Source organism: Ictalurus furcatus, chromosome 28 (assembly GCF_023375685.1).
Source record: "Ictalurus furcatus strain D&B chromosome 28, Billie_1.0, whole genome shotgun sequence".
NCBI classification, from domain to species: Eukaryota; Metazoa; Chordata; class Actinopteri; order Siluriformes; family Ictaluridae; genus Ictalurus; species Ictalurus furcatus.
Genome location: NC_071282.1, coordinates 14670633 through 14685953, shown reverse-complemented (window position 1 = coordinate 14685953; position 15321 = coordinate 14670633). Strand labels below are relative to the sequence as shown.

The following is a 15321-nucleotide window of genomic DNA, read 5'->3' as shown; positions in this document are numbered from 1 at the left end:
GAGTATTTATGTTAAAATCTGTTGCCTATATTCAAATCAGATACACATTCATATTTCTAATATTTTATTCAGCAAGCATCATCTAACAAATGCCAATTCATCTTCATTTGTACACAGTTTTAAAACAAACCTTAATACATGTAGGGTTATTATTAAAGGTTGCTATCACTCCAATAATAATGTAGGAAATCATGAAAATGTCCCATTGATGAAAACATTTCATTTATTAGTTTAAACCGTTTCCAGTGCAGAGAAACAGTTCAAGAATATAGCACAAGAACAAGTCTAGGTTAATCCTGATTGACCGTATAAATTGGTATAAGACTATACATCCAAAACAGCTCACTACAGAAATAAATATTTCATTGAACATTATGTAACAATGTTCAAATTTTCACATATTTATAGTAAATCTTGTATTTTTTGTACACTAGTAGCATATTACGTAGAATAATAGTGTACACTTTTGGAAATAGAGTACTGTTATGCCCTTACTATTACTGCTGGTAGGATATTAATACTACTATTATTACTGGATATTACTTCAGTAAATTGGATCTAATCTCCATCTACGGCATGTGTATTCATGTCTTGGGGTGGAGATTGATTGTGTGTAATTACCACAGACATAAATGGGACATGCCTAAATTGAGAAAAGAATGAAAGATTCGATTCCATCAATCATCCTTTACACATCTAATACATACCGAACATTTCTGTAGAACGTTCTCATGAATTCTTCAGATGCATCATTTCTAAAGTTGTATAATTCGTCCCTTCAGAGATGAGAATCCTTCTTCACGGGGGAAAGATGTTATCAGTGTTTTATTAATATAATGTTGATATCAGGGTAATATTTTTCTGATATATGTATGGTTTTATGATAGCTTTTGTTCAAAATATGAATTTAAAAAAGATTGTTTTAGTGTTGATTTTATTTCTGTAGACATTCACTAATTGTAATCCAGATGTTTCTTTTTAATGCAATTTTACTCTTTCTTAGCAGAACTATTGCACATCATAGAAACGTCCGAGTATTGTGATTACATATTGTGTGTGACATCACCCACCCTTACTGTACTGCTCCACTGCTGGAAAGTTAAAGATAAAACTCTACAAATGCATATTTGGTAAGACGTACAACGGTGGCCATTTTAAACTTCATGTCGTTTAGTCACATATTTGAAATGTTTATTGACAGTTCCATACCTGCGCTTAGACTTTCATTATAAGCACATTTTAAGTAAACAGGTCCGTGACAGATGTGTTACAGATGCAGAGGACAGAGACTGGGTGGGAGTAAACCTTTAAGCTTTTTTGTTTTGTTTTTTGGCAGTCTGTACAAATCTCCATACATTAATACTTAAAAGGTTATCGGAGTTAGTCAGTCTCTCTCTTTCTCTCTCTCTCTATATATATACACACACCACTATAAAGTAAAGTGTTAATATCCCCTATGTATGGAGACTTTTGAAACACCTTGTAGACTGTGATTTGTATCTCAGAATTAATGTCAGAGATGTGACACAGATTTAATACAACCAGAAAATACAATAAAACAGAAAAAAACAACAACACAAAACACGTTCCTTTACAGGCGAGCATCAGAGTGTTACTGGTGACTTTATGTTGTCCTGGAGTCTTTTTGTTTTTAATCAGAATGATGAAAAGGCAAGACTTGTTCTTAACACTGGTGCGAATCTTTGTGTGAGAACTCGTATTCTCATATTCATGATGCTGACTGCGAGCGTTCTAACCCTCTTGGTCAAGAAGTCGTTGGCGTGTCTCCATCACGATTTCATCCACGATCTCTGGTTTCAAGATGTCTTTGATCTGCAAAAGGACAGTCGTTTTATGAATTTCTAAAAGAGGTGACAAGGTACAGGTAAGCAGCTTTACAAGGTGGTGCTCGTTAAAGAAAATCGTACAAACCGATGAGAATCAGCGTACGTTAGAGGTGGGCATGGCCTAAAACAAAAGGTGTGGGGTTTTTGTTTTGTTTTGTATACAGTCGTGTGAAAAAATAAGTACACCCCATGGGAACCGTTGGTTTTTTGACATATTTGGACACCGAAACATTTGATCATCTTTGAAACAGTGCCTGTTAATAAAAGGTGATACACTATCAAATGACACATAAAATGGACATTTTGTAGTAATTATCACACTTTAAATTAACAAAAAACAGATCAGTCACATGGGAAAAGTAAGTACACCCCTACATTTACATCACCTTCAAATACACAAGTCCTGGATTTAAAAAAAACAAAACAAAACAAAAAAAAACAAAACAAAACCAGAGGTAGAAATGCCAGCCTTTTCCACATGGGGTGTGAATTCTGGCTTTAACAGTTCCTCAACCTCAGCTACATCATTCTAGTTCATAATGTAGTTTCAACTACAGATTTAATAATTTTTTAAATCCTGCTCATGTGGTTATTATTTTTGCTTGTACCTGCCTGCAACATTTCCTAACAAATTTAGCTAGCTCTATTTCCCAAAATATAAACAAAATTGTAGCCTAATTTAAACCACTGCAATCCTGACCAGGCAATTACTAAGGATGCTGTAAAAGCATCACTTAGCACCGCATTTATATTGTATTAGTTCATGTTAATAATATTTCCGTGGTATTTCTGTGTCCCGCAAGCTTCACATCTAGCCCCTCCTCACGTCCCCATCGACGTAAAAACCTTCCACTCGTGTGATTCGTTTGTTGCGTATAGGGCTGGGCGATATGACAAAAATGTCATATCACGATACTTGAAGACATTTCTATTTTACACATCACGATATATAATTTAGCTAACAAACTGTCTGCAAAACAGTAGTAAAATAAACAAAACAAAAAAAACCTTGTTAAAACGAGATGGATGATACTTTTTAAAAAATCATTTTAAATTACGTCAAATCTACGGTATCCATTCAGTACCATTTAATTTGTAATTATTAAAAACAAAAAATGCATCACCATAACAACGATATCTCAGAAAAGTGAATCACGTAATCATTTATCATGAAATTGATGTTATACCAATATATCGCCCAGCTCTAGTTGCGTTCCATGGGATCCCTCTCCCGTTGCACGGGTATAGTCCCTGTGAACCGTTCTGGCACGCATTTATTAGAACAAAACAACTCCCAAAATGACTAGTGCACCCCCTGCTGATATTTGTATCTATTTATAACACATTATCTGTTTATTCTGAATAATGTATTCGTATTCGGTTCTATCCCTACTGCACATTAGCCAGGTTATGTAGTAAGAGTGGGATATGTGGGGAAAATGCAAGTAAAACAATAATGTTGCATTAAAAAAATTTTTTTTTTTAAAACACGAGGAAAAACTAGGTTTGACGATTCTCTAATTTACCTAATAATAATAAAAAAAATTACCTAATGAAAAATGTACTTAATTTACATCTATAAAAACAAAAATATTTACTACTGAAAGAGTTTACAATTTATCATGATATGGATTATTATAGTCATATTGCTCAGCCCTATAATCAAATAGTACCTGGTGTGTCAGAGAGGATTCATAGCAGTAGAGTATGCTGGTGTCATACAGCATCACTTTGTGAGCTGCCAGAGCCAGTAAACAGTTCCTCAGTCTAGAAATGATTTCCCGATCTGACAGAGGGACGGGCTGAAAACCAAACCAAGAAGGAACACAGGATTTCAGTAACTGATCAAAAAAAGCCACACACAACACACACAGCAATATAAACAGCTTCTCAATTACAACAAAGATTCTCCTCACCTCCAGGCTTGTGTAATACCCTCCTGCCTCTTCATCTTGGTGCCCCGGTGTGGGGTAAATCCAAACGTAGCCGTTGTTCCCTAGTATGATGGACGCTCCACATGTCAGATTGTGGAAATGAGTTTTTTGTCTCTTGATGAGCGAGGGCGATACTTGCACGAGTACCCCCTGTCCCAGCTAAGCAAGACATAAAAACACGCAAACACTAAAAATACTAAAAAAAATAAAAAAATAAAGAACATTTTATTTAAAAAAAACAGTAAGTGACTGCTTACAGCAAATATGAATATGCAAAGTGTATTAATGCATTACGTAAGGTTTCTTTTCCAACGTACCTTGCCGTACTTTAAGCTGCGTGTGTGAAGAGAGAGGGCTCCATCTGAAAACACTGACTGTACCTCTGCCTTAAACAAGTCAAGGAAGTCCTTATACAATAACAAGCAAAGCAGCAACATGGAAAGAGTTTTCTGATAGTCATTTGAAGACATTCACTTATACACACACACACACACACGTTAAACCATCCTAGTGCTCGTCTAGTGTTAGGATACACTAATGAGGTCCCCTTCCTGAAGATAGTCTCTCATGGTAAGTTCGTCTTCTGCCGATCGCCTCCTCTGAAATATTAACGTTAAAGGTTAGTCAGAAATCATACGCCACTTACCCACACAGTGCTATGCCCCAATTCCAACCATGTGGTTATGTTCACTCTCAATCTCATCTCCTTACGCAAAATATTCTTCAACGTATATAGTAAGATTTGTGATTTTATTCCACTGCTGCCGAATCCTCGATTCCGATTGGTCAGAAGGTACAGATATACTGATTTATAATAACGTGCTCGTTCTAATACATGATCGTTTCTATAGTAACAACTTTCACGTGGACTTATATGGCAGATGTTCCATATAAACAGATTAAAAACATGGCCAAGTATTGATATGACAAACTTATCCAAGAGAAGACGTGTATTTAGTATTTACGGAAGGAGTCTCCGGCGTCAGCTTTGTCCGAGTCGGTACGTTTTCCGACATGGTAAAGCCTTAACGTTAAGAAAGAAAAGATAAGGGAATAACTGTTTCTATATAGCATAACTGATATCAGAAACTAACTTGTTTCATGGACGTTCGACACCATTAAATGTAACTATAAACATAAAAGGTACATGACATTCTTAAATAAATTCTAAATGCTTCTAATGTGGTAACGCAATCACACCACACCGTCACTGATTATTTTCGTTTAACAGCACAGCCTGAGGTTACTCTATACTTACCAACTCTCCCCCAGGAAGATTGACTGAAGACAGAAGCAATATGGAGTCCAGTCGGGAGTTCGTCCCCACTTTCCAGCGTTTCTGCTGAACCTACAGTCAAACAGTCATGAAAAAACATCCTTATTAGTCTCCTTAAGCGGTCCAGGACTGGCAGCACAATTGATGTTTCAAGATCCTTAACGTTCACAAACCTCAGTGATCCGACCAACAACCACATCACCGACTTCACCGTTGAACCTGGAAAAACCAAAAAACAAGGGGTATATCTGTTTAAATTCAATATTCATGTGACTTTAAACAGTGTGATGTTATATCTTGGGGTTGGTCTCGGAGAAAACAGAGCCTGACAGATTTCAGAGATCTCACCTCGTCTTCAGCGGCCTCACACAGATGAGTTTGTTGACTCGTTCCACCTCACCAGCCACCGAAGCAGTGAGTTTTTCATCGTCCATGTACGTTCCATGGCCTCTGAAGAACATTTACGTTCACAAGATTTACATTTATGCGAAAAATACATCAATAAATCAGATCTGCTTCAAAACATTGGAATTGTGCATCAAGGGCCACAACGGAAAAGCCCGGACACACATCACCCTGTTTACACTGTTCCCCATTGGCCAATGATCATCTGAGAAGAAATACCAAGTGTAAACAAGGCCATAGACTTGAGTGCGAAAGTTTGCGCACCCTTACCTCAAAATGGAACAGGAAGACAGCATGAAATGAACATGGGATTGTGTTTTGCAGATAAAATAGGAGGTAGATAAAGAAAAATGGAGGGAAAAGGACACCAGTCGACTAGCAGCTAGACAGAAACGAAGTGAAATAAAAACAAAAAAGAAAATATGTTTGATACAAACAACAAATTGACTTAGATAAAGTATTAGGCTAGCATCCGGTATTGACTGAGTGATGGCGTTGCAGTTAACCCACTACACTGCTTTACACTCATTCATATTTACCTCATAAACCCTGTGTCTGATGTGATAACATCCCCCGGAACTACCAAATGTTTACTGTCCGAACTGGAATGAATAGCTGGCAGAAACGCTTGTTTTCTCGCAGGCAATCTCATATCCACCGCCATACCTAAACCATGTGTTTATACTAAAATGGCCGTGTCAGAGTTTTCTTTGCACAAATACCGCCATCTATTGTCCTGTTAAATCTGTCTGAGGTTGCCAGATTAGGATAAAACCCCTGTTCAAACTCACGTAGAACAGGTGGTTTGTTTTGTTTAGTTTACATCTAAGTGTAAAATACATTGACTAAACCACCTCAACATAGATTTATTTTATGAATATAATCCAAGCGTTAAAATATGAGCTACATATGTTAAATATGAACAAAATAATATTCTTTCATTCCTAGACTCCACTGAGGTAACACATTCGGTCCAAATTGATGTTACTTGGTTTGAAGTTACATTTACATTTACATTTATTCATTTAGCAGATGCTTTTATCCAAAGCGACTTACAAATGAGGAAATACAAGCAAAGCGATATATCAAGCAGAGAACAATACAAGTAGTGCTACCATATAGGATCCATTAATTGAGTTCCAGAAGAAGCCAAGTGCGCAGAGTAGAGGTGTTAAGTGCCAGAGTAATTTATTTTTATTTTTATTTTTTTATGGGTTGGTTAGGTCTTTAGCTGTTTTTTTGAAGATGGTGAGAGATTCTGCGGTGCGGACTGAGGTTGGAAGTTCATTCCACCACTGAGGAACAGTTAGTTTGAATGTTCTTGAAAGGGACCTTGAGCCACGCTGAGTAGGCAGAACTAAGCGTCGGTCGTGGATTGATCACAGATTGCATGAGGGAACGTAAACCTTCAGGAGAGAGTTGAGGTAGGAGGGTGCTGTTCCAGACAAGGTCTTGTAGGTGAGCATCAAGGCCTTGAATTTGATACAGGTGGCTACAGGAAGCCAGTGGAGGGAGATGAAGAGGGGTGTGACATGGGTTCTCTTGGGCTGGTTGAAGACAAGGCATGCTGCTGCATTCTGAATTATCTGGAGGGGTTTGATGGAGCTAGTAGTAGTGAGAGTAGTGAGTTGCAGTAGTCCAGTTTTGAGATAACAAGAGCCTGCACTAGTAGTTGTGTAGCCTGTTCGGTGAGATAGGGTCTGATTTTCTTGATGTTGTACAGGATGAACCTACAGGACCATGCAGTTGTTGAGATGTGGTCTGTAAAGGTCAAGCTGTCATCGAGAATCACTCCAAGGTTCCTGGCCGTCCTGGTTGGCTTGAATGTGGTTGAGCCGAGCTGTACAGTGAGGTTGTGGTTGAGTGAGGGACAGGCTGGGATAACGAGAAGCTCAGATTTTGCCAGGTTGAGCTTAAGGTGGTGTTCCCTCATCCAGACTGAGATGTCCGACAGGCAAGCAGAGATACGTGCACAGACGGATGGATCGTCAGGCTGGAAGGACAAATAGAGCTGGGTGTCATCAGCATAGCAATGATATGAGAAGCCATGAGACTCAATCACCTGCCCCAGAGATGTAGTGTAGATAGAAAAGAGCAGTGAACCCAGAAATGACCCCTGTGGAACGCCAGTTGTGAGTTGCTGAGTTTCAGAAATACCTCCCCTCCATGATACCTTGAAGGATCTGTCTGAGAGATAGGATTCCACCCGGCGCAGAGCTGTTCCGGTGATGCCCAGGCTGGAGAGAGTTGACAGGAGGATCTGATGGTTCACAGTGTCGAAAGCAGCAGAGAGGTCGAGTAGGATGAGGACAGATGATCTAGAGGTTGCTCTTGCTAGTCGTAAGGCTTCAGTGACGGAAAGCAGAGCAGTCTCCGTGGAGTGATTGCTCTTGAAGCCAGACTGCTTGGTGTCCAGGAGGTTGTTCTGTGTGAGAAAATTTGAGAGTTGATTAAAAACGGCTCTTTCAAGAGTTTTGGAAAGAAAAGGGAGGAGGGAAACAGGTCTGTAGCTGTCAACCGTAGCAGGGTTAAGTCATGTTTTTTTAATCAGTGGGGTAACCCAGGCCTGCTTAATTGAGGTATTTATTTAAAGATGTGTGTGAGTGCAGGTAATAGTGTGGGGGAGATGGACTGAAGAAGGTGAGAAGGGATAGGGTCAAGAGGACAGGTTGTGGGATGGCTAGAGAGGAGGAGTTTAGAGACATCAGTCTCTGAGAGAGGAGAGAAGGAAGTCAGTTGGGAGTTACATGGAGGAGGAGCCGGTCTATGCGTGTCTGGGGTTGAGAACTGGTTCCTGATTGATGTAACCTTGTTGGCAAAAAGAAAGTGGCAAAGTCATCTGCAGTGAGAGAGGTAGGGGAAGGGGAAGGAGGGGGACAGAGAAGAGAAGAAAAGGTTTTGAAGAGAGTGCGGGTGTTGGGAGAACTGCCAAGAATCTTCTCTTGGTAGTATGTGGCTTAGGGTTAGGGTTAGGGTTAGATGCTATTGGAAAAAGAGGAAAGAAGTGTTTGGTAATTGGTTAGGTCAGTTGGATTATTAGATTTACGCCATTTCTTTTCAGATGCTCTTAGTTTGGCCCGGTTGTTACGCAGAGCTTCTGAGATCCAAGGGCTAGAGGGTGATGTGCGAGCAGGTCTGGAGGTTAGGGGGCAGATGCTGTCAAGAGAAGATGTTAGGGTGGAACATAGCATGTCAGTTGCGGTGTTTAAGTCAAGTGAGGAGAGGTGGCTATCAGAGGGAAATAGGGTTGTGACAATGGAGGAGAAGTGTGATGGGGAAAGGGAGCGAAGATTGCGATGAAAAGAGATAGAGGGTGGAGATAAAGAAAATAAAGAAATGGTCAGATTTGTGTGGAGAGAAGATTGTGTGTGGTGCAATTACGTTGTTATTGAGTTTAGGCTCCATGCTCCCCCATGACCCTGTGTAGGATAAGTGGTATGGAAAATGGATGGATGGATGGAAGTTACTGAGGTTTCAAATTAACTCAATTATTAAAAAATAATAATAATCTGACTAAATAATATGATTTAAAAAATATCTGACCCCCTTCACAGAACCCTGGACCCCACTGTGAGAACCGCTGATCTAGTAGAACCCTGTATATTCACGGTCTTAGAAGAAGAAAAAAGTTTAAATGCAATTACCACATACAATTCTGCACTCAGGTCTCCGTTAGTGAACAGTGGACTAGTTCAAAAACAGACGTCATATAAAAACAATAATGAACTTTCCTTTACTTTCAACTTATCCGTTGTGACCCAGATGAGGACGGGTTCCCTTCTGAGTCTGGTTCCACTCAAGGTTTCTTCTTCATATCATCTTAGGGAGTTTTTCCCTCACCACTGTCATCACCGGCTCGCTCAATAGGGATAAATTCACACACTTAAAATCTGTAGACTGTCCTTATATGTTTCTGTAAAGCTGCTTTGAGACAATGTCCATTGTTAAAAGTGCTATACAAATAAAATTGAATTGAATTGAATTACATTTTCACTCAGTTGCTCATTTTGCTCTATTGCTTTATTTTATAATCTTTATTTTATATAATGGTAAAAATTTTATACAGCATTGTCCAAACGTGACCTAATATATAATAGTGTTATATATGGATAAAAGAATTAATTCTAGCAAGTGAACAAGTCTCATATTCATGGAAAATCTTATCCGATTATAGCACGTGACTGAGCTCAGTAACAGGTTTAATGAACGATTAAAGTGTTAAATAATTTTCTTTTCCTTTATCCATTGTGGTAATGTTTGACGCTTGATTTGCTGCTCCAAGGGGCGTGGTGCGCACTCCTAAGCTCATTGGTCCAAATCCCGGAAGTGCACCAGTCTCGCGTCCAATATAATCAACAAGTGAGATCTCGTTGAAATTTTGATTTCGTTTGGAAAGGGCGACATGGAAGCTAATAATACTTCAAATGTAGCTTCGTCAGAGACGAAAGACCTCGGCAGGGCTCTTTGCATCATAACAGGAGCGTCCAAAGGTTTCGGAAGATGTCTTGCTAAAGAAATATCAGCGCTCCTAAAACCGGGCTCGGTGCTCGTCCTGGTTGCCAGATCTGAAGATAAGCTGCGGGAACTGCAGGAGGATTTATCCTCGGGTAGAGACGGTCTGGTTATCCGCTGTGTGGTTGCAGATCTGGGGCAGAAAGATGGAGTGGAAAGCGTTATAAAAGAACTCAGAGAGACACCAAGCTCTGATATCAACAGCCTCTACCTGTTTAATAACGCAGGTGAGTGATCTGTAAACAGAAAACTCATAGATTATTAGATTAATTAGACAGTGTTGTGTTTCAGGCTGGTCTATGGTTCATTGAGTGCATCATTTATAGCTACTCATATCAAATATAAACATACTTTTTTTTTTAAGGTAAGACACTCCAGTGGAATAGGGATTAAAAACAATTAAAGTAAACAAACAAATAAATAAATACAGTATCTTTTGCCATGATGCTTCGTTAAATTAAAATTGCACACATTTGCATACTTAAAATGAAATGTTTAGTCTTTTGATGATGTTAAATTAATAGAATTTACTTTACATTGTGGAGACATGCTCAAGAGGGAGACTTTTGTAAAGAAATACCGTACACTGCCATTTTTCAGTATAAAATCTACCATAATTCTAACAGTTTGGAAATTCCTCTGTCATGAACTTCTATGGGGATAGAAATATACATGCCTAAGTTCATGAATTGAACATGTGAAAGGTCATATAGAAACTGAGATTTTTTTTGTTATTAAAAAAAAAAAAAAAGTTTTAAAAGTTGCTGTTAGGGTGAAGTCAACAAAAGTTTTTATTTCATTTATTATAACAGACCCCCCAAATTGTCCACTTACCCCAAAATATTTTAACGAAACACAAATTTATTTGTTTTTATTTATTATTTGCATCAACATTTCCAAATCCAACTCCTACTGACACCATATGAATAAATTCGTCCTGTTTTCATTCCCTCTCTATTTGGGAGCAGCGTACTTTTAATTGGCCAAAAATCCAGTGTCCTGTTCATCGGTTTCAGTTGTGCAAGTAATTAACATAAACATTGAGAGATTTAATTCAATTTTATTTGTATAGCGCTTTTACCAGTGGATATTGTCTCAAATCAGCTTTACAGAAACATATAAACACAGGATACAGATTTTAAATGTGTGAATTTACAGGTTTCATATAGAATCCTACAAGTATCACTCTTATAGTCTTATAAGTATCATTTATAACTCAAAGTAATACTCGATTAAATGCTAGAATTAAAGTTAACCATTCAAAGAACCTAAATGTGGAAGCATTTTGCAACACCGACCATGAGTGTGACTTTAATGTGATCTAAATAATTTCCCCCCTCTTTAAGCTTCACTGGGCGATGTTTCACGCTACTTCCGAAGCTTCACTGACATGGACGAAGTTGACCGGTATCTGTCGATGAATGTGAGCTCAGCGCTGTGTTTGACTGCTGGGATCCTGAAGGCATTTCCAGCTCACGTGGGTCTGCGCCGCTGTGTGGTGCATGTGAGCTCTCTCTGTGCTCTGCAGCCTTTTCCCTCCTGGGTGCTCTACTGCACGGGTAAAGCGGCACGCAACATGATGTTCCGCGTGCTGGCCAAGGAAGAGTCTGAGCTCAGGGTTCTCAACTATGCTCCAGGTAAACCTGTAAAGCACACATTTTACTGTATATTGGATCTTGGAGATCCGATCAACTTGATCCTTTAGTACACTGTTATTTAACTATAATTTGTGACGGTCCAGCTACGCAAAATTCCTTCCATACAATGGTACGGATAAACTAACACGACCGTATGTGGTCAACAGTTACATTTTAATGCTTAACCATTAATGATTAGTTTATTCTATAAATAATACAATGAAAATGGATTGTGTGGTGATTAAAGCCATGGACAGATCAGATATATCAGTTTTTGAACTAGAAGCAGAAAATAAACGCATTCTTCTCTTGCCACTTCACTACTCGGACTATGTGTACTATGTGAATAAGTTACATAAATGCATGTGATTACATAAGCTATGAAAGAGGATCTGCTTTAAAAAAAAAAAACCTGGATTCGATGTATTAAGGCTGGATTTTTTTCATCCCCCAGCCTAATTTTGTTGGATTTCATACAAACAAAGTTCAATCTGCGTATAAACAGACAGAAAACCAATCATATATGCAGAAAATATTCATCTGTTCATAGTGCATTATACACAATAGAATAAATATCTTCTGGAATAAATAATACAGGGAAGCATGTATATTGTTTGTTGTACCTTTTTATAGCAGCTGTAGTTTTTAGTGTGTGAATGAAATTTGTCAATTTTTTGAGCAAAAATGACACTACGAGTGTTAAAAAATAAATCAAAAGTGCTTACTGACTTTCAAAAATACAGATTAAGAACATACTGTTACCTCAGATAACACAAATGAATATCTAATGATTAGATCAAAAACAGGCAGATTTCTTATGAAGGACTAGGCTACATATTTGATATTTTCTTTTAAATAAATAATAAACCCACAAGTTTTGCGTAATTGAATAATCCTATTCAACGGTGGGCAGTTCCTTATATCCATCAGTGCACTGATCACCTATGTTAATCTCTTTAATTCTACAGGCCCTCTGGACACAGAAATGCATGTCCATGCTCGATCTAACACAGCGGACGACAATATTAGATCGGCTATTACGGCAATGCACTCTGAGGGCCGCCTGCTGACCTGCGAAGAGTCCGTGGGGAAGCTGATCAAGGTCCTGTTAAAGGACGACTATGAATCTGGAGCTCATCTAGACTTTTATGATTTGTAATAAATATAGGACACTGATCAGCCATAGCATTAAAGCCACCTGCCTAATATTGTACGGCCAAAACAGCTCTTCGAAGAATGGACTCAATGGACACAAGACCTGTGAAGGTGTTTAAATAGGTGGCACGTGTCAGAGTAACACCCAAGGTATCTCAGTAGAACATTGCCCAGAGCATCACACTCCCTCCACCAGCTTGCCTTCTTTGGGCACTCTGACCAGTCTACGGCTACACAGCCCCATACGCAGCAAGTTGCGATGCACTGTGTTCTGACACCTTTCTATCACAAGTTTCCATCCACTTTTTGCGCATTTCTGTCATCGACAACGTGAATGTGCGTAAAAAAAAAACAACAACATTTGCGATATTTGCTGTCTCCCACCAGTTTCCATCCAGTTGGCCTTTTACAGATAAAATGGTGTGAGTGATGACGTAATCCTTAAAAAAAAAAAAAAGACAAATTGTCGCATAAGTTTTGATGTATCGCAAAAGAAATCTGCCCTTGAGCCGTTTCCATGCATGACTTTGTGTTCATCGCAAGTTGTGCACCTTTTGCGTCTCGCATGTCCTCAGATCTTTGTAAAATGGAGAGAGTGTTGAGACAATTTGTTGAAATTGATCATCTTACTTTCATTTTAATTTCACAAATAATTGCAGTTGTACGAAATAATCAGAGGACGAGGTCATCATTAACATTTTCAGCAGTTTGTGGAACAGTAGCACTTCTGTTAGACCGGACCGGACATCCACAGGACCTGCCGTTTTGGAGATGCTCTGACCCAGTCGTCCAGCCATCACAATTTGGCCCTTATCGAAGTCGCTCGGATCCTTACGCTTGCCCATTTTTCTTGCTTCCAACACATCAACTTCAAGAACTGACTGTTCACTTGCTGCCTAATATATCCCACCCCATACAGGTGCCATTGTAACGAGATAATCAACCTTATTCCCTTCACATGTCAGTGGTTTTAATGTTATGGCTAATCGGTGTACATAATATAATACCCACTCTTACAGTAGGAAATATGTTGGTCAAATTGGTTCGCTAGCAAAGTAAAAAGCTACTGCTGTGTGGAGGAGGTGCCAGTTATTATACAAATCTATTTTTTGGTGTTGATCCGAACAAATGGCTAAGTAGATTTATTTATTTTTTTTTTAATTATTTTTTTTTTTTAAATACAGTTCCACCTGAAATCAACCAAAATTGTGGTATCAGTGCATCTCTATCCTAGATTAAACCAAATCACAGTGGCATTCCTAATTCTGTTGACATAATTCATGGAATCTGTAGCTTCTGTAATCTGTAGTTGCATTATTGTGATTTTGTAACTTGCAATGTCCTTAAATGTAATAAAGGTGCCATTTTAGGTTAGTTCTTTCCAATGTTTCTTTTAATTAAGTATTTTTGTAAAAAATTTTTTTACCGTATGAGTTAGGTACTTCACAGACCAAATTTCTCACATTCTGGGCATAATGGAAGCTGGGAAAAAAAAAAAAGATACATGACAAGTTGTGAAAGATTTACTTTCCAAATGTACATTTTGCTACATTTTCCAAAAAAAAAATATTTAAAGAAAATGGAGAAGCTGCTGAAGGAATGCCTGTTTATTGATAATATACGTGAAAACAGGAGCTAACCTGTCTCATGAGCACTGTGTTACATTTAATTCTGCATTTTAAACACTTTTTCGAGCAATTTCCATCCAGGAAATCTGTTTAGTCATTAATTAATATAAATTATATTATGAATTAGGCTATGTATATGTATTTTCCACTCGGTATTACAGCAGATATCTGGTCTGGAGATTTGAGGATTGCCTGAACCAGACAGTGGGCCTGCTCTTGACTGTCACAACTGAACAAGTCAGGCAAGAGAAGCTGAGGCCTGATTTAAAAAAAAAAAATAATAAAAAATATATAAAAATACAAAATGTGTTTCCTGGCACACATGCTCCAGAAACTAATCTGGACAGTTGGGTGATTTCCAGTGTTAGTATAATTTATAGTATGAAGTTTAAATAGGTTTCTTTTTCTGAATGGTGCATCCTTAAATTCCGTGTAAGTAGTTGCTCATCGACTGGATAAATTATTATTTCTATGGATGTGATAAAAGGAAACAATTAGCACTCATGAAGGCAACTGTATTTTTTAGGGGCAAGTCCAAAAAGTGTATCATTTAACCTCAAGGCAAAGGAGGAATAATTATCCTGGCTACAAATGTTCCAAACTGTCACGCTGATTTTTTTTTTTTGTCTCATCTGATCCTTTGCAGACTACAACCTCTGGAAAGCATCTCATCAAACACAACACGCAACACATCCCACGCTCTCATTATAAACATTTTGTTTCGGGAAGATTATGGAAACATCCATGTCTGTTTGGAGAGATGACACTTTTTCTAAACATTCATCAGTGCCCGGTAGCTCTGAATAAATCACCTGCATTAGAATAAACTCTACTGTGGTCCATGAAACACTGCAGTACTGTAATAGTCTTACGGTATGTCTAGGGACAGTCAGGAAGGTGCAGTTTCTAGACTAAACACTATATTGT

The 15321-nt window shown here is 38.4% G+C and overlaps 2 protein-coding genes across 2 annotated transcripts; one reads left to right on the top strand and one right to left on the bottom strand.

Moving 5' to 3' along the window:
• Positions 1-1148: 1148 nt before the first annotated feature.
• exosc2 (exosome component 2) lies at positions 1149-6272 on the bottom strand. The gene is made up of 9 exons (XM_053618130.1): positions 6002-6272; positions 5406-5507; positions 5231-5276; positions 5040-5129; positions 4315-4380; positions 4099-4167; positions 3764-3940; positions 3521-3649; positions 1149-1833 (listed from the first exon to the last, which is right to left on the bottom strand). The coding sequence occupies exons 1-9, from the start codon at positions 6124-6126 to the stop codon at positions 1753-1755; spliced, it is 885 nt and encodes a 294-aa protein (XP_053474105.1). The 5' UTR covers positions 6127-6272; the 3' UTR covers positions 1149-1752.
• A 131-nt stretch (positions 6273-6403) lies between these two features.
• On the top strand, positions 6404-13938 carry spra (sepiapterin reductase a). Its single transcript, XM_053618131.1, has 3 exons — positions 6404-10201; positions 11321-11611; positions 12580-13938. Exons 1-3 carry the CDS (start codon positions 9865-9867, stop codon positions 12768-12770), a joined length of 819 nt encoding a protein of 272 aa, XP_053474106.1. The 5' UTR covers positions 6404-9864; the 3' UTR covers positions 12771-13938.
• The last annotated feature ends 1383 nt before the right edge of the window (positions 13939-15321 follow it).

What these genes read in the sequence shown, in the direction of transcription:
- exosc2 (XM_053618130.1), bottom strand. Translation starts at nt 6,126, where the DNA reads ATGGCGGTGGATATGAGATTGCCTGCGAGAAAACAAGCGTTTCTGCCA. An exon ending in ATCTTCCTGGGGGAGAGTTG is followed by an intron (nt 4,381 to 5,039) that starts GTAAGTATAGAG and finishes TTAATATTTCAG; the next exon opens with AGGAGGCGATCGGCAGAAGA. An exon ending in AGGAAGGGGACCTCATTAGT is followed by an intron (nt 4,168 to 4,314) that starts GTATCCTAACAC and finishes GACTTGTTTAAG; the next exon opens with GCAGAGGTACAGTCAGTGTT.
- spra (XM_053618131.1), top strand. Translation starts at nt 9,865, where the DNA reads ATGGAAGCTAATAATACTTCAAATGTAGCTTCGTCAGAGACGAAAGAC. An exon ending in CTACCTGTTTAATAACGCAG is followed by an intron (nt 10,202 to 11,320) that starts GTGAGTGATCTG and finishes CCCCTCTTTAAG; the next exon opens with CTTCACTGGGCGATGTTTCA. An exon ending in GGTTCTCAACTATGCTCCAG is followed by an intron (nt 11,612 to 12,579) that starts GTAAACCTGTAA and finishes TTAATTCTACAG; the next exon opens with GCCCTCTGGACACAGAAATG.